Source organism: Anguilla rostrata, chromosome 7 (genome assembly GCF_018555375.3).
Source record: "Anguilla rostrata isolate EN2019 chromosome 7, ASM1855537v3, whole genome shotgun sequence".
Taxonomy (NCBI): Eukaryota; Metazoa; Chordata; class Actinopteri; order Anguilliformes; family Anguillidae; genus Anguilla; species Anguilla rostrata.
The window spans coordinates 12,422,222-12,446,751 of NC_057939.1; the positions used below are offsets into that span (position 1 = coordinate 12,422,222).

Below are 24,530 nucleotides of genomic sequence, written 5' to 3' on the forward strand. Positions count from 1 at the left end.
CATCTCAGAATGTTCGACCTGCTCGCTGACATCTCAGAATGTTCGATCTGCTCGCTGACATCTCAGAATGTTCGACCTGCTCCCTGACATCTCAGAATGTTCGACCTGCTCGCTGACATCTCAGAATGTTCAATCTGCTCACTGACATCTCAGACAGTTCGACCTGGTTCAACCCCCCAAAATCTCAAGCACAACACAGACTAGATGGCGGCTGAAATCTCAGCCCCCCACCTTTAAGATGGGCGACCATGTTACGCCGACTCAGACACGCCAGGGATCTTCAAGCCAAAAGCAAGCGCTGGACAACCGAACAGGTCCTGTCTACCATAAGGTCTTCCACAGCATGCGTGTGGTTACCGTTCCCAAAAGTTCTCCCTCAACGGGGACGTGACTTTTTCACACCATGAGCCACCGGACGAATTGCAGTGCCTTTGGAGTGTCTGTGTCTCTGTCACAGCAAGACTGGCCTCCACCAATCCCAGCCAGGTTGCCTAAAGCTCGTAGACACAGGCCAATAAATAAACTGAAAGCGTAGATTCATGAGCGTGCAGATCTCCGATGGTCAAGGTCAACACTGCTCTGGATATGAGCCTACATTCAGAGCCCCAGGGGATGGAGAGAGGAAGACAGATAGAGTAACAGAAAGAAAACAACAAAAAAGCCAGAGAGTGGGCGGGAGGGTTGGACATAACCAGAGATTCTTCTTCGTCCTCTTCATCATCTACTGGGTTAGTGAATTTGCTGACTCAGAGATCCGGGGCAGCGACAGTGCTGTTCTTCAGCAGGGCTCCACCCAATTCGTTAAAACCTTAATGTTGGGCTTCCCGGAGGGGGAGGTTATTTTGAGGGCCGTACGCGTTGGCCTGTCTGCCTGCCAGCCAGCCAGCCCAGCTAATCAGAGCCTGTTAATGGCTGCTGTGTCCTGACAGGGCTGTTTATGTAACCAGAGCAGAATTTAGCTGCGAGGATGAAGACAGCTTTGTAGCCCATCAAGAGGCTAAATGGTCAGATTTGTATTCATTTATTCATGAAATTATCCATATTTTCATGTATTTATTTTTCCCATGTCAAGCGGGCTGCACTTAAAATGACATGATTTTCTGACAGGGCCTGGGGCGAGAGGCTAGGTGATCACACGTGCTGTTTTGTCAGTACCACGCTGTTGCTATGCTACTTTATATGTGTAGGGGGATTACATGACATAATGGGGGCTATTGTCTGGGTGTGGAATGCGGTGTCAGACAAGCGCAATGTTTTCTGAAAACATGCAGCAACAGCACCAGAATAGAACGTGCTAGCCCTGAGCCGCGTTAATTGTGTTACGCACGGTCTGGCGTACAGTACTCAAAGCTGGGAATTAGCCAGCCCCCCTCCCCCACTTTACAAACATCAGTCACATTCCCTGGTCTCCAGTTTCCAAACGGGGAGAGGGACACTGCACATGTCACTTGTCTTATTGCTTTTAAAAGGGCTGCTCTGTTTCCACCGCAGAGTCCTGTCTGGACAGGCAGGATCCTCTGCTTCTCTGAATTTCCTCTCTGAATTTCCCCCAGTTGATTCGAGTTATGCTTGGCTTCACACATTAATTTCTATCACAGCAAATTCCTTCATGGCTGGGCTCTACGTTCACGACTTCTCCTTTTATTTTCCCTTCATAAGGGCTTGAATTGCAGCTTTTTATTTATTATTGAATCTTTCGGGCCAGTCGAACAGGGAGAGATGAATCGGCCGGTTTGTACGGCGCCGCCCTGCTGGATTAATGTGTTCTCTGCGGGCGTGCTGTGACTGGGCTGACCGCTTGTCCTCCTCTGGCGTGAAGCGGGTCTCAGGTTCTGGAGTCACAGATCAAGAGCAATGGGACGGCGGAGCGAAGAAGAAACAGTCCGTCAATAATCAGTTTCACAGAAGAATGTCCTCAGTTCCTCCTTCCTGCAAACCAATCACCGGCGTTAAACGGTGCAGAGAAACTCCCGCTTGTGAATTTAAAGCGCGAGACAGAGTGGGTCATTCTGTCGCCAAAAGGAACGGCCTTGTCTAGATTTGTTATGGCAGGTTCCCCCCACCCCCCCTCCTTTTCTTTTCATTTCTTTCCCATTTGCGCGGCAGTCCGGGCCGGGGAAAGAAATCACGGAGTCCTCGGAACGTTCTGTAAAGCATAACAAGCCCGATAAGGAGCCGAGTAAACAGAGCGATGGCATGCGACGAAACCCGAATCCGCATCATTATCTCCCGCATCCAGCGAATACGCGACCGGGAGGAGGGGAAGAGATGGAGGGAGAACAGCCGACTGGCATCCGCAGCACCCCTTTCAGGCACAGCCGCGTGAGGTAAGCATGTCATAAGCGCTACGTAATTACGAGCCAATGCCTCTCCAGACGACACATCACCGTTACAGCAACCCGCTGAGACGGAGCTCACCTGCGTGCTGGCTCGTAGCGACAAAGGTTTGGTTTGTTCAGTATGGGTAACAGCACAGGTAGAGCCCACACCCTCGCCACGCGTCACGGAAAAGCAACAAGCCTTTCGTTCATGTGCTGGAAACTCATCTAACAACAGAAGAGGGAAGATAGCGATATGGCGATAGCAATGGGAGCTCACGGGTTCCTGGAAGTGGTGACTTTTCCCTTGGGAATTTAGCATGAAGGCACCCCAAGATAACAAAAATACCGCCGCCCCCCCCCCCCGCACCCCCCCAGCTTCTCCAGCTGTGCCGTCTCATTTCTCTGGGGGGGGGGGTGTGGGACAGCCCTTCTCACTGCAAGTCAGACCTATCCTCCAGCCCGAGAGATGAACAAACCCCCTCTGAAGAAAACACTTTGAATGGACCGCATCCCATAATAATAACACACTGAGCCACGAGATACTGTTACTTAATATCTGTGGGCACATTTTCTCTCTGCTCAGCTGGGTCTCTCCTGTAGGAACTCAGCTACTCCCATTGTGTCTGTGTGTGCTTTTAAAGTATGTACTGTACATACAGTATGTGTCTGTGTGCTCTTACAGTATGTAAATACAGCGTGCATACCATACATGCTTGTTTTCATTTGGCAAGTCAGACTAATCAGGAGCATGAGAGAATAGAGGCCTGAACTGCAAACTAAATTTAGCTGCCATTTTTACGATGAGGCTCATGATGGGTATAGAATATCCAAGCTAAGGGCCATGGTCAATCTGACCACCATGGTGCTTTGAACTTTTAAAAGATTTTAATTCTCGAACAATTGCAATGTTTTATGTTATTCAAGGCCACAGACAAAAAGTCTTTGTGGTTAAAAACAGAGTTCCGCATCACTCCTGTCCCCACCCACTTTGAGGACTGAGTGCAGTGCACTTTCACTGCTTGTGAATGATCTAATCTAACCAATACGCTTAACCGGTCCGACAGCTTAAGCACCTTCCCCCGTCCTTAGAGTCACAGTTGATATAAAGAGACATTAAACCTGTTGGACTGTGACTCCTCCAATGACCGGGCCTATGCACCATTGATTTACAATGGCCTAGAAAGACAAAGATGAAGAGAGATGGAGGGGAAACATTGACTCCTGGGCCTCTTGTGTCTGTTTCATTGGGGGGACACCCTTTGCAGTCAGGAAGGATTTATGAGGATGGATTTGCACAAGGTCACACCTTGCTGACCGGCTCCCTCTTGAGGTGAGCGCAAAAACTGCGTCATCACCATCAGGGACAGACATTGTTCCCTCTGACTAAACAGATAAGAAACTGCCCGTTTCCCCTGTCAAAACTGAGTAAAATATATTGACATACAGCATTATGAGTTTGTCTTCAACACCGTGTGAATCCGAACAGGAATTAATTAGCTTCGGTGGAAAGATTTGTGATAAAAATCAGAACAGACAGCAGCTATCTGCTTGCAATTTTCCAGTTTAAAATGATAAGAGTTTAATGTCAGTGTCATGTCATCAATTTATTCACTCTTAAACTAACGCATTCTATGGTGGTACAGTAAATCTCATAGAGAAGCGTACCATTCCAAAGACAGAGCACAAGGTGTTTAAATTATTGATATCACATTTAGTTAAGGTTGCTCACCTCACTTTTATTTATTAATGGGAAGAGTAGGCATTGCAGTCGTAGTGATAAAGTGGCATTAAGGACTGTGATCCAAGTCAATTCAGAACACCACCTTGGCGGTTACTACATGAATTAAATTCCATGTCAGTGCATGGCATTCAGCGGCTGCACAGACAGCGGGCATCGGAGGAGGAGAAGCGCTCGGGCAAAGCCGGCTCGGAGGCAGAATACATTTTCCTCTTTCAAGGTAATTGTTCCGTGAGGAGCTGCCATTACAGCTGACATGTTTATCATTTAAGAAGCAGGCCCCGCCCATAAATCCTCATGCGGCCGTGATGGATGTCGAGCAGGTGCCGTCCTTACCTCTCTCTCCCTCTCCCTCTCTCCCTCCCTTCCTCCCTCCCTCTCTCTCTCTCTCCCTCTCCCTCCCTCCCTCCTTCTCCCTCTCCCTCCCTCCCTCTCCCTCTCCTCCTCCCTCCCTCCCTCTCTCTCTCTCTCTCTCTCACTCCCTCTCCCTCTCCCTCTCCCTCTCTCTCAGCATGCCTGACTTCAGGTCCAGCAGGTACTAATTTACTGCTCCTCATGTAGCTAATATCAGCGGGACCCTCCCTGGCTGGCACGCGGTGATTAATGCCAGGGAAAAGGCCCGTTTGTCACAGAGCGGCCGGCGCTCACGGAAGACTCCTCTTCGGCGCGGAGCTTTCTCCTCAAATCAGTGAACGGCGCCCGTAAAGCGTGCGGCGCGGCCGCGGGCCTGACAGCCCAGCCGAGCGTTAAGCAAACAGATTCTCCACACCGGTGGGGTCCCAGACTCGGTCGCCACGTGAGAAATCACCGAAACTACTCCACCACGTGGAAAACGAAGAGTTCAAAGACAAAGCAAATGACAAGCCAAACCTGCATCGTGTTATATGAAGTTAAAGGCAAAAATTATAAAAGAACTTAAAACATGTTTTCAACAACAACCGATCAACGGATTTGTTATAACAAAGCACGACCAGCAGGCACAGTGGGCCCCCAGGACCGAATCTGGGCAATGCTGCTCTCTAAGCCGTTAATGTCCAAACCATTTGGACCAGATTTAGTTGCGATATGGCGATATGGCAGATTTGAGACATGGCTCTCTAAAACCTACATTTAAAATATGTGGGTTTTAGAGAGCCACGTCTCAAACCTGCTGGGACCTAAATGTCAAAAGTCAATGAAATGAGGCAAAAAAAAAACAACCCATAAAATGGCCCTACTCGTAGCCTCACCATTTCGACCGGGCTGAGTAAACTGTGCTGTCATCAATCTCTGTGGTGTCTGCCAGGACAAAGGGTATTCAGAGTGCAGGAAGGGAACAGGGAGTTACGCAGGAAGAAAAAGGAGAGAGACAGTGGAAGTGACTACACACATTGTCCTGACTGTAGTGTTTGCTCACCTAGATAGCAGGTATGAACACTGACCCCTCACCTCCCACCTCCTCTCCCCCTCACACTTCCTGTGTGCACAGTGTGCTCTCTGATAACTTTGTGTGTTAAAAGGCCCTACAGTACACACACTAGCAGCCTATGACCTGCCCGTCTACAGCTCCGCCCCCTGAAAGTGCACGTGCGCACAGGGTAAATACTGTAACGTTAAGCAATGCCAGGTGCCTGTTAAGTTTACCTACATTACTTTGAGTATATGTGAGTCACACAAACATATATTCATACATTTAATTTATTTGTTTTTAAATTATTTCTTTGCTGGAGATAGTACTGTTATTTTATTTATTAAATGTTTAATTTATTTTATTAATGCTCACCATTAATATCATACTAGCGATTTTTCTTTCATAATTATTTGTGAGCTCATCAGTACAATACCTTGCTTCTGTAGTGCAGTAAAGTTGATGTGAAATTTATTTGAAATTAGAATCTAAAATAAGACTAAAACAGAGTGAGTCATAAAGAGAGAGAGAGAGATAAACAGAGAGAGAGGTTTCTTATACAGACAGACTGAAGCACCAAGCCCACGCCCACCCCTGGCCTGATAAATACATTGTTTCACTAAATTGATGCCAGAGCATAAACTCCCTGTGTCAAAGGCAAAAACTCCCACTCCGTCTCCGCAAGTGTCTTCTTGCTCGGGAGCCGAGAGCTCAGAGTGCCTCTCCTCAAATGCGGCTTCTCCACTGATGGGAATGACCGACTGCCCTGGTGTTCTTTAGTGGCTGTGCTTCTCCCAGGACCTAGCAGCGCTACAGCAGAGCTTCCCCATCTCTCCACACGTGGTGAGCAGGGGGTCTGTAATAATGTGTTAATTTAGTGTTGGAGGCCTGCAAATAAATCTTTGGTACAGGATTTCACTGGCTGACCGTGGTCTGTTCTTATACCTGTCCTGACTGCAATCTGATCTGATCACTTTGTGCTGTAGATCAGACATACGTACTTCAGTCCTGTTGCATGGCTGTGTATGTTCGTGTGTGCATGTGTACATGCGTGTGTGAGTGTCAACTGTCAAGTTATTATGGTTGACATGTGAAGTAGCACTATGGGGGGGAAAAAAAACCTTTGTGATTTGAAATATGCATTGTGAATACATGAAAAGGTATTTACATCTTGAAACTTGTGTATTATTTATACGGAAATAGTTATATAGTATTTATATATAATTTATAACTTAATTTTGAAATAATTAAAAAACACAGCATTCAATTAACCTGGCATTTGATAAGTTTCTATTCAAGATTAGCAATGATAGCAAAAAATAATATTAGCTGGGGGCTGAGTAAGTAATGGGCTTTGCTAAAGAAGAGGGGAAAATGCTTAAATCCTTCAAAGTGTACAAGCAATGCAAGAGTAAAAATGAAGGGGGAGATTTGTTTATATCATTTATATGAGGCAAATAATGTATGATTTTTTAAACCCACTAAATCATGAATACATTTTGAACATACATCAGTAACCTCATTGAGAGTAAACATTCTAGATCAACAAATATTTTTGCTTTTTTGTGTACAGTGTAGATTATCATGCTTTGAACCAGCTGCTATAGCAGTTGCTTGTGGTCAGTATAGTTCAGTTACATCGCCATGGTAGCAGTGATGTTCATGAGTGTGATGTCGCTAGGCAACAGTCTGTTCCGTGAAAGAATGTGAACAGAAACTGTAACTGTTTTTATATGAGTGTCTCAAGCTGTTGAATGTTTGTCACCCTGGAGGAAGATCCTCTCAATTTAATATAATAATTGCTCATTTAGAATGGTTCATTGGAGGTAAAAATACGCATGAAGAGGGAATCTACTGATCCCAGTGTACTGCAGACTGTTAACTTCGAAAGGCAACAGAAGATTATACACATTCATTACCAGGTACTTTTTCAATATTGAGAAGCATATGACACAGTTAAGTCAGAGGGGATGCAGACAGATGTATGAATATGAAAAAGACTAAATATGCATACAAGATTTTGCAGCAGCCTACAGCTGCATGTTCATTTGAAATGAATGCAGGATGCAGCCTAAGTTCTGGACACCTGCATGAGATGACAGGTGTCAGTGAGGGTTCAGTAATGTTTGAATAATCCATCGGTTGTTCATTCTCCTTCTGGAACCTGAGAAGGGAGACAGGGACGCCTCCTGAGATGGACAAGCTCCAACCCCAGAGAGAGAGCTCGAGAATGGTCTTCATCCATCTCCACTGACTCCTGAGAAAAACAGAACCTCAGCACCCAGAACAGGTGACGCAGAGAGAGCTGGGCACATCTGCAGAACAGGCCTGAAGCCGGTGGTTTGTTTCACCATTATTAAGCAAAGAAAACAAAGAAGCTCAGGTAGATGCATGTTGTCCTGAAAAATGCAGTTATATTACAAATAATGGATGTTCCTCTTCCATCCGCTTTCCCCCACCCCAAGTATGTAAATATCAATTCCCATCCAGCATGAACATTTTATCAAGGTTACACGTGTTCTTAGCATCAACACCGAACATCACTGAAGCAATGCTGCGAGAAGACATCTTGTTGAAGATTGCTTATTCCCGACTCAGGGTACTGTAAAGCAGGGCCAAGGATCTGGGAAAGGAAGAGAAATGAGCCAGAAACAGGCCCAGTCGCTCCCGGCCTCCAGGAGAAAGGACGTGAAATACATTTTCGACCACTACGCCTCCGGTGCGGACAGCCTGCACGCGGGCGGCCTGCTCCGGTTCCTCCAGATGGAGCAGGCGGAGCCTGGGGCCGATGACGCCATGGCGGAGAATCTGATTGACAAGTATGAGATTGATGAGACAGGTGAGTGTAGCCCCGGGGAGGAATTTATGCATCGGATCCGAGCTAATCAGCACTCAGCTTCAAGTTTAACGGTCACGGTCTTTTACACGCAAAATCTCCCAGGCTGTCTGTTCTCATTCCTGTTCAGTAGATGTGGAGCCATGGTCAAATACAAGAGTTGTGATACATTGGTACGGACAAAATTTTTCCTTTTCCTTTTCCCCCCCCTTTAAATAACATTAGACAGGCAAAATTTTCACACTGTTGTGCTACTGCATGCTGGCTAACAGCGTATCCATCCAAGCTGAAGTGAAATGACGACTTTCTTAATGGGACCACCTGTGTGTGCTCTATGATCCCTTGTAGCCGATAGGTTGTATTCTTAAATTGATTATGTCTCATAGCAGGGTGGCCGATTTACATTTCTCTAGGGCTAACGATCTCATGTATATCATAGTAGTACAACATCACTGACAAAATGATAATGTGTGAGTGCCCTCCATCAACTGAGACAATAAAACACAGGCCAATAAGAGTTAGCCATAGAGAAATGTAAATCAGCAACCCAGCCATGAGACGTAATCAATTTGAGAATACGACCTATCGGCTAATCCAATATTTGCATGCAGAATGCAGCTCTTTAGTGCTTTGCAAAAGCACCTGTAAAGTTTAATGAAGCGGTTTGCCTAAAGACTAACCTCTGATAATCCCCCTGATGGCATTTTAAATAGGCCTGGCCAGTGCAATTACCGCCAGTGAGAAACGCATTCAGCGAGGTTCACGTTGTATTATTCTAATGGCGCCTAATGCGACAAACGCAATTACACAATTGTCAAGTCCTTCCCAACATCAGGTCTCCCGGTTAGTTTACGCGGCGGTGAGTCCATTTGCGGTGAGTCAGAAAGTATCAGGGAATACTAATGAGGGGAGGCCACTGGCATCGGTGCAGCATTATGAATGCGAGTGTCTTCGGCGGGTCTGTCTGCTCAAACAGGAACGAAGGCCAGAAACGAGAGGAGGAGGAGAGGATCTGTCGGGGGATGGATCGCTGAGTCGGGGGTGTGGAGGGGGGGTGGGCGGGGTGAGGGGCGGGGCTGTCTGCTGGATGAGAAAAGCTCTGATCCGCAAGAAAAGCCTCACAATTGATCTGTTTGGATAAATCATTTCGCTAAAACATTCTGAATCCATACGTAATTAATCTGGGGCCCGGAAGGGCACGGTTTAGTCTGCTCAAATATAATCTTCATTTAGATGCTGGGATGCAAGCATTCCACACGGGCCAGGTCCATGCAAAGAGACGCCTTTTAAAGGGTAAATCGCTTTTGACTTGAGATGTAGACCCTGACTCGGGATGCTTGAGACATCTCCGGCGATAATCAAATGAAACCGCTCTCATCTGGTATCGCATCTTACCTTAGGTGAGAGGATTATGCAAGACTAAACAAGCTAGGAAATGAGGCCCTGTGCAATAACTGAACTCTTCATCTTGTACAACACACATTCCCCAGCCACGTAGCTGTATCAAATGCTACTCGTAAAACCTTCTATTAAAAAAAAAAATATATATAGTCACTGTTTTTACTATTTTGCATTTTGTTACCGTTTTTTTTGTTTTGTTTGGTTTTGTTTTACTGGCTGTTTTAATCATAGATGACAGATTCATGCAGATATAACCAGAATACTTTTCCCTCATGAAAGAGGATTGAATTACCCATTGTTTACGTCAAAAGAATAAGGCCTAATTTAGACAGCGAGCGGTGTAACGTGCCGAGCACGGGCAGGCAAAACTCAACATGCCCTTGAACAAACGTCCTTAGCTTCATTTCAGTCAAACGGATTTAGAAAACATACACAGAAAGACTGAAATTGTAAGAACACTAAATGGCCTTGGATTATTCAACCTGCTTTGATGTGGCCTCACACAGGCAAGCAGAAAAAAACTAGCTTCTTCATCCGTGACTGCCTATATTTTCAGAAGTAGATTTTAGCTGGATATTCTCCCTAAGCCTGAATGTGCACATATGAATTTACAGTAGATATGAAATGACCTTTAATGGGAACAGAAATGATTGAGCGAGGCTCAACAAAATAGGACGATTTCTTATTGACTCACAAATTTTAAAGAAACACTGTCCTTTGCTTTGAAGAGCAGCATTTTGTTTGGTTTTCAGGAGTCAGAGAATGAGAGTACCTGATTTCTTTACGTCACATGGCATGATTATCATTTACAGTTCTTAACTTAAAAGCTGAATAAGACTGGAGTCTACTTCTATTCAGCCATTTATCCCTCTGGATAAATAACAAATAGCTTTATGGATTTCTTGGGCTCAGTTGAGGACTGGTTGAAATAGAAGTTATGCAGTTATGCAGATTTACGTCTTTGTTCAACTTAAACATCTGGGTGACAGTTGATGGCTAGGGAATGTTAAGCTGTCGTTTTAACAAAATAATGCCAACATGACAAGGAAATGTGACAAAATTTAAATCTTTAGCCTTATCTTCACTGAAAAATGTTGAGTGTCTGTATTTTTTGAATGCAAGTATACCCAAATTTTTCGGTTGAGTACGGCACCCTCTTGGCACCCTCCCCTGGCAGAGCGGAAGAGCAGGACGATGACGTTCCCCGGCTTCCTCCGGTACATGGAGTCCAGGGACTGCAGCGTGCTGAACCAGGAGCACACGCGCGTGTACCAGGACATGGGCCGGCCTCTCTGCCACTACTTCATCTCCTCCTCCCACAACACCTACCTCACCGCCGACCAGCTGGTGGGGAAGAGCCACCTGTTTGCATACGAGAGGTACTGCACTGCACTGGGGTTTTCACACACACGTGGCCGCCTTAGTGGCAGTGTGCCAATGAGCTTATGGAACAGGGCTTATAAACCAGAAGGTTGTAGGTTCATCTGTAGGTTCTTGGGACACTGCCACTGTATCCTTGAACAAGGTACATGATCCAGTCTCTAACACTCCACCAATCTGTGGGTTCACAATGAACTCCTTGTGGTTCAGACTGATGATGATGGATGGACACAAAATATAGGCAAATTTCAGGAGGGTAAAATATATCCAAAACCGCATTACTCAAAGTAAACTGCATGTCCTCATTCACTAAACTGCCGTATGCATTTTGAATATACTGCACAGAATGTGATGAAAACAGGGGCCAAAGACTTTTGTAAGTTAGCCATTATTCATATGTTGTTGGGAGTCCCAATGCACATTTTGCACACTGGACCGATATTTTGAAAAATGAGTTAAAGTGACGGTAAAAAACTGTTATAGTAAACTATAATAAATCAAAATAAAGGCTTTACATTTACATATTTTCAGTGAACATCTTGCTAAACCAACAACTGGGTGCATTTTTCACAACGATTTTGGTGTACTGCAGCAGTCTTGGCCAATTCCCCATTAGTGGCTTCTGATGGGAGTTTGTGGAAACAGAACGTAAAGAAACAATCTCCTGTCAGTTTGAGTCTGTACTGTCAGAATTTCAAATTCATATTCAGTATTTATGGCAATATTCTTGACAAGCTTCAGCAGCTCAAGGCATCGTTTCCATGAAATCAATAGGAATTTATTCCGCTCTGGAAGGGCTGTTTGGTGATCCAACTTTTATTCTCAACCGAAGTTTCAATCAGTTGTCATGGATACAGAGAGGAGGAGGGAAATGGGGTGAAGTTAACAAGTCTGACACAACTGCTGCATTCAAAACTGAAGTAAATGATTATTTGTTGGTGTGGATAAATTATTTATTCATGGCTCCGTTCTACTTTGATGTCGCTTTCAAATATTTCAGTGCATATGGCGAGATTTCCATCTGGTTTTACCCCCGAATGCTCCTATATGTTGTAAAGTCGGCTGGTTATTAGAAACATCTCTAAATATCAAAAACATCCTTCATTGCGCACAAAAACTGTGTGGGCCAATTTGAAAAAATACACTAAAATAATATTTTTAAAAGCTTTAACTTCAGTGAACAATCCCTTTAACTGGAAGAACACACTGCACACTAAAGCACAAAGGACGTGCCATGCCTCTGCTACGTGATGGCTGATATTGATCAGCTAACTGAAAAGCATTGGCATTGACCGTGCGGGGCAATTCATATTGCTTCCATTGCCATTAAGACCGTAATGGATCAGCCAGGAGTCCGGCTTGTTTGAATAAGAAGACCTTGCCTCTCAGAAAAGGGCTGAGCAGATCAATGGATCAATTCCAGCCATTTCTCCTCAACTGTCAGCCGCAGATAACAGCCTTCACAATTTACGGCCTTTTTAATTGTCCCCTTAATTTAATTTTCCACAGCCGCAAGGCATGCCCATGTATGGACAGCAGGAACCCGCCATCAATGCAGTTCTTTCTTTTTTGGGGGTAATCCTCCCAAATCCATGCTGACCTCCTAGCCCCCACCTCTCTGCTCACAAATATTCTGCCACCCGGTCTCAATAGCGAAAATGCACACACCTTTTCTTCGAAAAGATCTCCTCTCATTTTTCCGACGCCCAGCATCCCCAAAGCAAGATGGGCAGAAGCTCAAAAAATCGGGGGGGGGCCGGGTGGAAAAAGAACACACTAAACAAAATGGTGGGTCGGGGGAAGGGTGCGGCTGATGGATGCAGAAAATTAGTTTCATTGCCCTTGAGCACGGAGAACAGTCTCAGCGCCGCGTGTAATATGCATTCGCTCTCTCCCGCAGCAGGCGGCGAGGGCCGTTCTCTTTACTTAATGGGAGTTCCTCGAGCTGTGCAGTAATCTCGGCGGCGACTTGGCCTTCCCCTCGCCGCTACGCTACGCGGCCTGCATCACAATGCGGCCTCTTTCCCACTCCCTCAGCCGAGGCGTGACAGACAGCGGCCCTCAGCGCGGGCCCTCTCCCCGCGTGCGAATCTGCAGCCCTCCTCGCCGCCTTGTCATTCCAGATAGATTTCAGTAAAAGAGAGAGAGAGAGAGAGAGAGAGAGAAGAGGAACAGATGCCGCCATTGCTCCTGTTTGCCTGTACCAGGTACAGGTGCGAGTTCTTTCCGGCTTCCAATTCCAGCGGGAGGAGTTGGGACTTGATCTAGAATTTCCAACATTTCTCTGGCACTTTCTCTGGCACTCGGCTCGTTTTTCCGAGGGTGACGTGATTGGTCTGCGCTCTCAGTAAAGCGTGTCAGTCGTGCTCGACAGTCCCAGGGAACCCGCACTGAAGTAACGAAATTACAGGTCTTGTGCCTGCAGTGGTCAGAGCAGACGACGTAGACTGAAACTTCTTGCCAACCTCGTAAGAAAGCCTATGGATGTGTGTGAATCGATTGCTTTACTCATACGCCATGTCTTGATCCCTGAAATGGATTAAAACAACACGGCAAGGACATAAAAGGGCCTGTGTTTCCATCAGAGAGTGAGGCCTTTCTTCACTTCTAAAACGCTCAGGGATCACATAAATCAAAGACACGCCTTTTTTGTCTGGCTCTGTATTTTCACTCCGCGGTACATTTTATTCATTTCATCTTTCCGGTCACAGCAGAGGCTAGTTTCATTCCTAAGACGAGACGCGGAAGTAAATCAGCAGGGGTAATTACAACACGTAATGAACTGCTCTTTCAGGGGCTTCATTTGGCAGCTGCAAGAATTGAATGTCGGTCTGATCTTGGATGAGCAATTAGTGTCATTCGTAAGGCATACAATAAATTGTGGGCTACAACCAAACTGTGGGTGCTGTGGGGGGGGGGGGGGGTGTTGCATATATTTCATTCCAGTTTTTCAGTTTGAGGCCGGGACGTTACAAAATGGCGGCTTGGAACTTACAATGAAAGCTGCCTGCGAACCTGCTTTCCCCCTGAAAATATGTATAATAATTTCAACAGTAAAATGGAGCGAAGGCGACGCAAGGATGCGTACAGCAGTGGCTACAGCTCTGGCTCTGGTACGGGCTGCACACAGACGGGTGCCTCCACCGCCAGGCCTCACAGACTGTGCACGTGTGGGGGCTGCCAGCTTCCGCAGGGCGGCTTCACTTTAAACGCCAGGCCCGGGAACATCCATGCAGAAGTCATCGCACTCCAGTGGGCAAGTCAGCAGTTAAACACTGCTGGAGTGTAATTCATCTAACACAGCGGAGGTGCAGTTCATTTAACACCTCCAGGATGGCAACCGGTGTGTATTCGTACGGCAGCACGCCGGCTAGAGGGCGGGGAGCGAAGCAAAAATTGAAGTAGCCTTTAGCGAAGAAGCTAAAACTGATGTTGCACAGCCAGAGTGAAAGCTATTACCCTCAACTCCAATTGCTTTGACATTAAAAAGCACCCGACTGCCAGCTTTAAACAAAAAAGTCGCTGAGGAAAATTAAACAGTGTATGACCATAACTTATTTTATCTCTGTTTTGTAAGGGGACATGATTTATGTAGAGAGCGGCAGTTTGATTTTCAATTCCACTAGTAAGTGCAAAAAACATTTAAAATTCTGCCAATTAATTCCAGTTTGGTGAAAAAGCCATTTCTGGCAGTGCTACTGAGGATCGTGGGATATTGCCTTCTCGTTCCCACAAGTCTCAATTCCAGAGTAAGAACAGCAGATTTGGGAAAATAGTGACCAGCCTTTGTGGACTAGTGCCAGCGTGTGCCTTCTCAAATTGATGGAAGATGCTGTGAACAGAATTGAACTGACTTACAGTTTCAATTGAGAATCCCAAAATTGCAAAGAGGAATGGGGGAAGGCAGTGAATGAAGTGGCCACTGTGTATGTCTATACGCATGCGAGTGAAGGAGGAAACAGGAGGAGAAGGGGAGGGGGGGATGGACAGCATAAGAAAAGAAGGCTGGAGCAGAGGCACAAGTGTGGGCTTGCGTGAATTTGATTGCTTTCAAAGAACTGCACTTCCAACAGGGCCCCTCACGGTAAAACTATGCCTAGTATGCCTAGCACATGCATCCTCCATTACAGACCTAGGATCAAGCCTTAGATCAGTTCAGCAGCGGAACACGCCTCACACTGTCCCCCTGCCTGTAGGGCTGGTTTAAGCTGGACAGGGTACCTTGGACACTCGTAGGATAGTAACAGCCCTCAGTGAGAAACAGTGTCTGAGAAAATTCTCCCGAAAAATGATTCGTGAATATTATGTATTCTTTGTTGCCAATATTGCGGCTTGTTTCTGCCGCGTTGATCTAGTAGCCTTTAGCATTTTATTAATGGTTACGGTTGCTTGTTTTTTTTATTTATTTTAACATTGCATTATTGGCATTACGCTATACTATAAAAACAGATTCGGGAAATAAAATTAATGGACAATCTGGTTGTTATACAAGGGGAAAACACTTATATGACTGAGTGCTCTTGTTTGTATTTTATGCTGTACGTCTTTTATGCCATACTATTTCTCCTCCAGTCTTTCTCCATTCTCTCGCTCCCTTATCCGTATTCATTCTGGGTCACCTCTCTCTTCCTCCCTCCATCTTGAGCTATTATTAGTCTCCTGTAGAGTGGGGGGGGGAGTGAAGGGCTTAATTTTGACCCCAAGTCATTTTCCACATTGCACTGCCTCTGGCTGGGTGTCGTCACTGACTGTGAGGGAGAGGATATGAACCCCCAGCCAAGCCTCAGACTCTGTGAGCGAGTGATGAAAAAGAAAATAACTTGCCGTCGTTTCTTCAAACCACCGTGTGCTGCTGTTAAATGCGCACTGGAGAAGCTAGAACACATTTCTGATGTGCTGTCACTGCCAAATCTGTTCAGGATAGAGCCCGGGAACTTTCATCTCCTTTTGTGACGCCATTTTTTTTGTGTTTGGTCTGCTTACTGTGTGTGTGTGTCTGCGTGTGTGTGTATGCGTGCGTATGCCTATTTGTGTTTGTTGTGTGTTATATGTGTGTCAGTGTATGTGTGTATACAGTACGTGTGTATGCCCATTGTGTTCATTGAGTTATATGAGTGTTTGTGTGTGTGTGTGTGTGTGTGTGTCCTTGTGTTTCTCACGCATTTATGTGTGTCCATGCGTGGTGTGTGTCCAGCGCCCTGCGAAAAGGATGTCGATGTCTGGAGATCGACTGCTGGGACGGACCTGACCTGGAGCCGATTGTGTATCACGGCTACACCCTGACCAGCAAGATCCTGTTCAGGGACGTCATCAGCACTATCGCGGAGCACGCTTTCCAGGTATCGACCTCGACTCGCATCCCTCTCCTCTTCTAGCCTTGGAGGAGCCTGGTTCCCTTTGAACCTACACTGCATCACCCGCTGCACCGTGATCATTACGCTTATCATTACACTATCCATCACGCATTTTGCGATTTTTGTTATTTGTAATTGCAAAAAGCTCAATCATAAATGCTATTTCGAGAGAGACTACCGCATGCATGCTCCAGTGCATCTTTTCACGGTGTAATCCGACGGCGGAGCTGCAGCCGCTGCAGCAGAGGACCGCTCGACCGGCACAGGCTCGCCGCGGGCACCCGTTCGACCAGAGCAGGGACCGCCGCTCAACGATGCAGGAAACGTCCCGCCGATCGACACCCTACCCCTCCCACCCCCTTAAGGCATCGCTAATCAATCCCCTGTCTGACTCCAGAGCCCAGTCAGCATCGCCGATGCGGCCCTTTGGCCCCGCGGCTGGCCGCACCGAATTCGAGGCCGTCGGCCGCGCCGGAACAGGGACGCCATTTTACTCCGCGTTACGAATTGAAACGCAGACGCGGTCAGGGGACGGCGCAGAAGCGCGGGTGATGTGCTGATGCATGCAGCGAGACGTCTGACTCAGACTCGACATGTGCGTCTCTGTATCGCCCCGCCGCCACGCCGAGATCTTAAAGGAGAACGCGCGCGTTTCCCTCGACGACAGTAAATCAGATTTCCTCATCCGCGCTTCCTGCCTCCACCGCGATCCAGTAAGATAATTAGACCAGGGACCGACGCAAAAGACGGCGTGGCAGAAAGCGAGCGCTCGCAGACATCAAGGCCTTGCCGCTTCGCAGGAATGAGGCCTTTTCATCACAGAGTGAGGGCGACTTCAAAATGAGAGAACTTCGCCGATTCTCTCCCATCGACCGCCATTACTCACTTAGCTCATTTCCCCTCAGATGCGAGGCATAAATAATATTGTAATTGCATGATCGGGAGTGTAATTACCCCATGGATTATCTCGTTAAGCACTCGATGTAGCCAAACACAATGCACTTGAAGCCTGTCTCAGTGATCAAAGCCACTCCAACAGACTGGCTTTTTTTCTTTCTTTAATACATTGCATAGAGTAGACAGAGTCATAGAAATATGTAATTTGTTTGCAAATTAGGATGTTTCCTACTGGCCGCCTTTCCCTTTTAAAAACTGAATGAGACAGACAGCTTATGTGCGTACACATAGAAAGGCTCTAATTAAAGGAAATAAATTACTTTCATACAGCTACTTTTAACATTATCTAGCTCTTTATACAATATAGTTTCATATTTTCCAGTAAGAAAATTCTACCTATACATATATATATATAATTAATTATTTCTTAAATGAAGCCACAGTCAATGCAGAATAAAACACAAAAGAAGATTGATGAGAATGTCGCCTCCAAAGAGCAAGGTGAACAAAAAAAATAAAATAAAACCTAAAGAGAAAAACAACAACAATGCCCTCTGCTTGCTTCGTAATAGCTGTACTCTCTACCCTGACTGCTGCGGCTGCACTGGAGTCAGCAGATGCGTTTTAATACAGCACGCGTTCTGCAGCTCCCCAGCGGCGCAGCCAGTGAAAGAGCTTTATTTGGCAGGTTCCCTCTGGTTCTCCCCCCAGCGTTGGTAAGCGGGCTACCGGCTGCCGCGGCTAGATGCCCCTCCTCTCGGTGAGCGCTAGCTGTCACCTGTAGTACTGTGCGACCTGCGGCGTGAAAGAAAGCGAGCTGCCCTGCAGGTGCAACGCGCTGTGCGCCTGTGCTGTGAATCGGATGCGTGACAGGTGCCGGGTTCCTTGCACAGGGCTGAGCAGCACAGCTGGGACTCAGTTGGGGATTCCAAATTCCTCCAGAGAAAAAAAAAACTGCCTAAATATATATTTCAAGGCGAGACGTGTGGTGCAGCAAGGGTGACCGAATTTCAACCGATATAAAAAATCCTCCCTCACTTTATGTGCCCTTCTCTGTGTGATACCCTCTCCGCTGTCTCTCTGTACAAAGTTATAAAATACAAAACGGAGACTGCCTGCAGAATAAGTAAGGTGAAATATAAATGCAGCTACATGGTGTTTGGCAGGTTTCCCCCTACCCTGTGATCCTGTCCCTTGAGAACCACTGCCACCTCCCTCAGCAGCAGGTCATGGCCCAATACATCACCACTATCCTGGGGGACAGGCTCCTGGATGCCGGCCTAGACCTCAGCTCCTCCGCCGAGCTGCCCAGCCCACAGGTAATAGCCTCCTCCTGGACAAGGTTACCATTCCCTGGCCTGCACTCGCCCGGAGTCATGCTTTCACAGTCCAGCCGATGGAAATAAACAAACCAAAAGTCTTCATAACTTTCCACATAGCCAGCTGTGCTCAGTGGTCACAAATAACCATATGTGTGGCTGCATCTGAAGGACATTCATTCTGATTCTAGAAAATATTGAAGACGAAGTGTGTGTCGTTGTGTGTGTGTGTGTGCGTGTGATTGTTTCCATTTTTGGACAATATGCATTGCTGACTGGTGAGTGACTAAAAGGGAAAACTAATTTAACATTGCATTAACTACCACAACATAACTAGCATTGTGACTAACTTGATTGTAGGAACAAGTCTTTTGCTCACCAAACAAACTACAGATTGCAGTTTTATCCGACAGGTTTTTAAGTTTCTCTCTGGAGAGAAAGGCTACCGTATTTTAGTTCATTTTAGATTACAAAAACCATTGCAGTGAACCGATTCAGAAGAAACTGACCTACATTATACACATTCTCCTTTCTTACTTTTAAAAAGTGCTTGGAGAAATCAGTTGAAAGCCTTATTAAAAACAAAAGTATGATTATATTAACTCATTATATAACAATGGCCTTGGTGTCCACAGCCTTTCTTCTGCAAGAGAGTAGGTGATGCAGAACGCAGAGAGAAATTAGGCTTTTTTTCATCTCAAAATGGCTGTTCCTCCTGCTGTCGCTCTGATACAGGGAATGCCTGACTCTGGATATCGGCCTGTCAGAGTGTGATATTTCCAGATGAATCTGGGAGATTTGCAGAGAGTGAATGGATGCTACGAGCTAGCTTATGAGGACCGTTTGTTTTCCGTTTTGAAATCGTGCATTTCAGGCATGGCTTAGCTTCAAAAACATTTCTCTCTGTCGTTTTAAAGCAGTCAGGCCGAAAGGTGCCTGCTGGGGGAACCCGGAGGGGAAATGGGTGCAAATTTGTGCCATGTCCCTCTGACCAATTAAAGGGCCGAGGGGCTCACTCAGTGCCCCCTACTTGAACCTCTGAGTGTCAGCCCGCATTCCGTACATCGGGGCGATGGGGTCTTTCATTTGGAGTCTCTTGGAGATAGCCCAGTGCTCATCATTTTAACTCAGTCAGTCTATAACTCAGCAAAGCAGCCTCAACAAACCCTTTGTCACAGAGTGCGTGAACTTTGTTTGGTGCCCTGAAGAGAAAGAAATGCAAGTTCTCAAGTTCTGAGAGATATGTTGTCGAATGGATGGCAAAATGAAGATCCGTGATACAATGGCAGCAGATAAGAAACCACAAGGGAATGACAGGGGAGAGATGCAATTAAGCTGACCTAATTAAGAGAGACCCCCAGAAGAAGCACCTTGCCGTTACATACAAAAATTTTATTTAATTTTTTTTTTTTGCCCTTGAGGGTTCAAAAAATACCCACGAGAAACCTCCTGCCTTATAAATGGTCCAATACTGAGGATTAATGTGGAATAAAATTCTCATGGTCCCTTAACGATAACCAAAGATAAAACTTTACAGCAACCCTTTCTCAGACTAATTACCTCTTGAGGTAAGAGTTTCAAATAACTTCCAGGACAGTGATGTTGAGGGGCAAAGTACAGAGGCGTGGTGAGTGGGCACACCTTGCTTCCATGTTTATTTTTTATGGTTTTGAGAGGAGACATTTTGGCGATTGCACATCATTACTCCAGAATCCATGCCCCACCGTTCCTGAACAAAGGGCCTCAGACAGTCATGTTACTGGATCTCAGTGAAGAGACAGCCAGGCTGACAGGAGTCATTCTCTTTTGCGGAAAACCACTAAAACATTGCACTTGGAGCCGACAACAATAGCAGAGCCTTGGAGCATTTTAGAGGTTTTTTTTTTTCTTTCATTCCAGTTTTTTTTTCTTCCAGTCCAGATTTTTTTTCTTCCAATCCAGTTTTTTTTTTAAATTCCAGTCCAGGTTTTTTATCTTCCAGTCCAGTTTTTATTTTTATTCCAGTCCAGGTTTTTATTTTCTTCCAATCCAGTTTTTTTTAAAATTCCAGTCCAGGTTTTTTTTTTCTTCCAGTCCAGATTTTAAAATTCAGTCAGGTTTTTTCCAGTCAGTTTTTTTAAATTCCAGTCCAGGTTTTTTTTTTCATCCAGTCCAGGTTTTTTTTTTTTTTTTTTTTTACCTCACAAGAAGTTATTTCTCAGTAAAGGGACACCTCGGCCTTTTAACGGTTCTAAAATCAATGCGCTACAAAATCCAGCATTCTAAAGCAGTTTAAGGAGAGGCAACACCATCAAAAACTATGATTTTGGTTCCATATGCCAATTTTGATAAATTTTGATATTTTGCTTCTATAACTTCTATAGCTTCATAAAACGAACAAACTAAAGGTAAAAAAACTGACCTGGTTGAATCATATATCGTTAAAAAGCTTGTTTCCTGGAGCGTACTGCTAGAATGACCATAGGTTCAGACAGTTCATAAAACTTAGTTTAGTTGAAAATAAAGAGAGAGAGAGAGAGAGAGAGAGAGAGATGAAAAGTACAGTATGAGGATGTGGAAATATATTTCATAATTATTTATATGCCAATATTAAATCAATTTGATGGTTTGAAGGCAAAACAATTGCATTGCCAATTAATAGTAGGTAAGAAAATACAACGTTTGCCCGATTTAACAGGACTTTCGTATAAACCACGCCCACTTCCGGTCTTCTATCCGAATACAGATACACAGACAGATAATTTTGTTGGTTGAACAGATACAGATACAGATAATGACGTCTCTGCACACCCCTATTTGGCAAAGAGCAGAGATGACTCCGAGTTATCAGTGTCACAACCGGCAGTGCTAGCCATCGGATTACACAATGTTCTGCATCCACAGTAATTGCAAGAGGGAGATTGCAGTGTAGTCAGTATAAAAGGACAGTGTGGCAAGGTAGAATCAGTGTTGATTATGTGTGCTCCTGGGGGAGGGCATGTGTGATTAAAGTTGGCTTTAAGTGGCGACTGTGGGTAGAGCATGACGTGCCGTATTCGGCTGTGCCGAGCGCCCATTTCTGAAGGACGGGCGTGGTCCTCGTGCTTCTCACTGCTACACAGCAATGCCCATATCAGTCTGGTGAAGTACTGCAGCCCATTGGTCGATGGTCTAATGTCTGTTTCAAGAGGAAGCCGGCTCTCCCGCGACATTGCGTCAAAGTGACCATTAACCAGATTAAGGAGACTCTTGGCGGGTGTTGTGTGTTTACCTACAAACCTCAACCTGCCTGGCTTCACACTACCAGAGACCTAACTAACGAGTATCGTAAACCCAATGCTGAAGGTTGCAGGATGGCAAGGATATCTCTTAAACTTATTAAACTGTCCACGCGTTCCCGATGTACTGTGACATCACGTGGGGGGGAAGGGGAACCTTGAGTCGGGTAACAGCAGCAAGGCTCTGAAAGGGTATAATTTCCAAAGTGATGGGTACGCAATGCTCAATTCGGGTGGGGGAAGGGGGCTGAAAGATTCATGGGTACAGACACAGGATTCAGGATGTAATTATCTTGGGTTTATCCCCCTGACTGCAGCTCTAAATAGTCTCGGTGGGGGGGGGGGGGGGATTACAGAGCCTGTGTCATCCAGCAGACAGAGGCACAGGCCATAACATTCTGTTTAACATACTGCCGCTCATCGATAGTGCCCTTTAACGCGGAGGCTGCTTGGACCTGTGAGGACATGGCTGAGAATGTCAGGGGCTGCTGTTCCTTCCGGAGTCACACTGAAGTGCTCGTCATCTCTAATGGTTGCTCATTGTGCTGGGTGACATTCAAGTTTTCACCAATACTTTGTGTGTGTGTGTGTGTGTGTGTGTGTGTGTGTGTGTGTTTAAAAAAGGAATTCATAAAGTAAATAACAAAACAAATTTAATTTGAATACAAGTGCAAAATAATATTCCCTATTAGTCATTTGCATTCGGTACTTTATTTCTGTTTTTAACAGTCCCCTCTCACCCATCCGAAAACTGATGGCCCCAAACCAGTCAAGTTCATGTAATAATTTCTGTGACTTAGTTCAGTACATGCATATGCATATGCACGCATCAAATACTGTATATAATCATGTGCAAATATCACATTAATTGAAAATACCTTGTAAAAAATGCACATATATCTAAATGCAATGTACATTAATACAGAATGAACACAGGGAATAACTACAGATTTAGATGCATTTAAATGCAGATGTACTTCTCTAATGCATATTTATTGGTTTAGGGAGCATGCTGGATGTCTCCCTGTTTAAACCCGATGTGTATTTGCATAGCACTGTCTCGCCTCTCTCAGGGTGATCCAGCTTCTGTTCTTATCCACACTGCGAGGGGCAGGTCTCTCATCTACTCTAACACAGTTTGATATCCTTGATGAAGAAAGCACTGAACAAATTCACTCTTGTCATATCGTATGCCACGCACATCAGAGCGTTTTGGCGCAGTGCTGCTAAAACGGCACGCAAATCGCAGCCTCCTCTGAGCCCTTCAACTGCAGGAGGAGACAGTCAGGGAAAATTCAGCATGAAAGCACTTTTAGAAATATTTTTGTGCCCGTTCCTTCATGACCGGTCGGTGCCCCCCTCTCCGCAGCCAAACCGAAAGACGCAACAAATTAAGCGTCTGGCCTGACTCTCGGCACAGGCATATAAGAGGCGAGGATGCGGCATGGAGACACGGGGGAAATTACAGTGCCGGTCTCCAGCCCTGTCAACGCCCGCGCAGCAGATCTGTATTAATACGCACCCACCGCCCGAGCAGGCGGCCAGCCCTCGCTGAGCGAGCCAGTGCTACACGAGGTATGCGAGTGACTCCATTTGGCTGGGAACGCCTGTACTTATCCAGTCCCTTAATTCCTTCTGCTTCACCGCGCGAACGCTGTTAGCGCCGCCCAAAACGAGGGAAAAAGAAAATGAGCTGAGGGTTTTTTTTTCGGGAGCAGCTGTCATTCAAATAAAATCGTGGGCTTACGATTTAGGCATAAGCGAAAGCCGCCTCCGCCCCCAACACCCGCCCACCCACGTTAATTATGTTTGTATTATCCGAGGAGCTAATCTGCCCTTCATTGTGAGCAGAAAACACACTCGTTGCGGTTTGCGCAAGGACTGCTGGGGACTTAGCTGAACAAGCCGGCAAGAGATTCCTTAATATGTTAGAACCCTTTATTACCTGGTTGTCAAATACACCAGATTACAGCCATAATGCAAACGAGAGGGGGGTGGAGTTGCGACAGTTACAAGGCTTCACATTTTAAATACGATATGTGCTTCTGGCTGATTACTGCAACTGTTCAGCTATACGTTGCCCAAGAGTGCAACAGCAGCGGTCTGTCTGCGAATGTGATGTGTGGTCCGCAGTGCATAAGACAGATGTCTCAACCACCACGTAACCGCGTGCACAGCAATGGCAAGGCCCTCGTTTCCAATTGAACAAAGTGAGCAGCACAGGTTCATTCCGCTCATGCCTCATCTACACTACTAACCTACTAAATTCAAATTCATATTCACATTGGCTTTATTGGTATGCCAGATATAAATATATTGTAGCCAGAGCAACAATGGATGAGAGGGAGAGACAAAGAACCATAAAATACGTAAATAAAAAAAATTATCTGTTATAGTACATTGGGAGAAACATCATGTTGTAATTATATTGCTGACAGTAATGTTGATAAAATAACTCATTTCTGTATGGTTTCCTTAGTTACCTACTGTTCCTATCATGCTGTCATATGCAGTACCAGGCAACCAAGGTGATGCGTGTTCCTTTCACTGGATGTGTCACCGTTTGTCTTGTATATTGTTGGAGGGATAATTAAAATTCCCAAATGTTACTACACTATGTTTATTGTTGTCATATTTCTC

At 45.6% G+C, this 24,530-nt stretch overlaps 1 protein-coding gene across 2 annotated transcripts in view; it reads left to right on the forward strand.

Annotated features, from left to right (window-relative positions):
- The first annotated feature begins 5,858 nt into the window (after positions 1 to 5,858).
- Positions 5,859 to 24,530, forward strand: part of LOC135259023 (1-phosphatidylinositol 4,5-bisphosphate phosphodiesterase zeta-1-like) — a 43,264-nt gene continuing 24,592 nt past the window's right edge. Inside the window, exons 1-7 of one of the 2 annotated variants that reach the window (XM_064342855.1) lie at positions 5,859 to 6,289; positions 7,258 to 7,368; positions 7,616 to 7,736; positions 8,045 to 8,285; positions 10,861 to 11,062; positions 16,258 to 16,402; positions 18,481 to 18,633. In XM_064342855.1, the coding sequence (XP_064198925.1) occupies positions 8,087 to 8,285; positions 10,861 to 11,062; positions 16,258 to 16,402; positions 18,481 to 18,633 (699 nt within the window). In that variant the 5' untranslated portion in view covers positions 5,859 to 6,289; positions 7,258 to 7,368; positions 7,616 to 7,736; positions 8,045 to 8,086. Of the gene's footprint in view, positions 6,290 to 6,872; positions 7,369 to 7,615; positions 7,737 to 8,044; positions 8,286 to 10,860; positions 11,063 to 16,257; positions 16,403 to 18,480; positions 18,634 to 24,530 lie in introns of those variants that run through there. The other variant, XM_064342856.1, reaches the window with a different exon arrangement.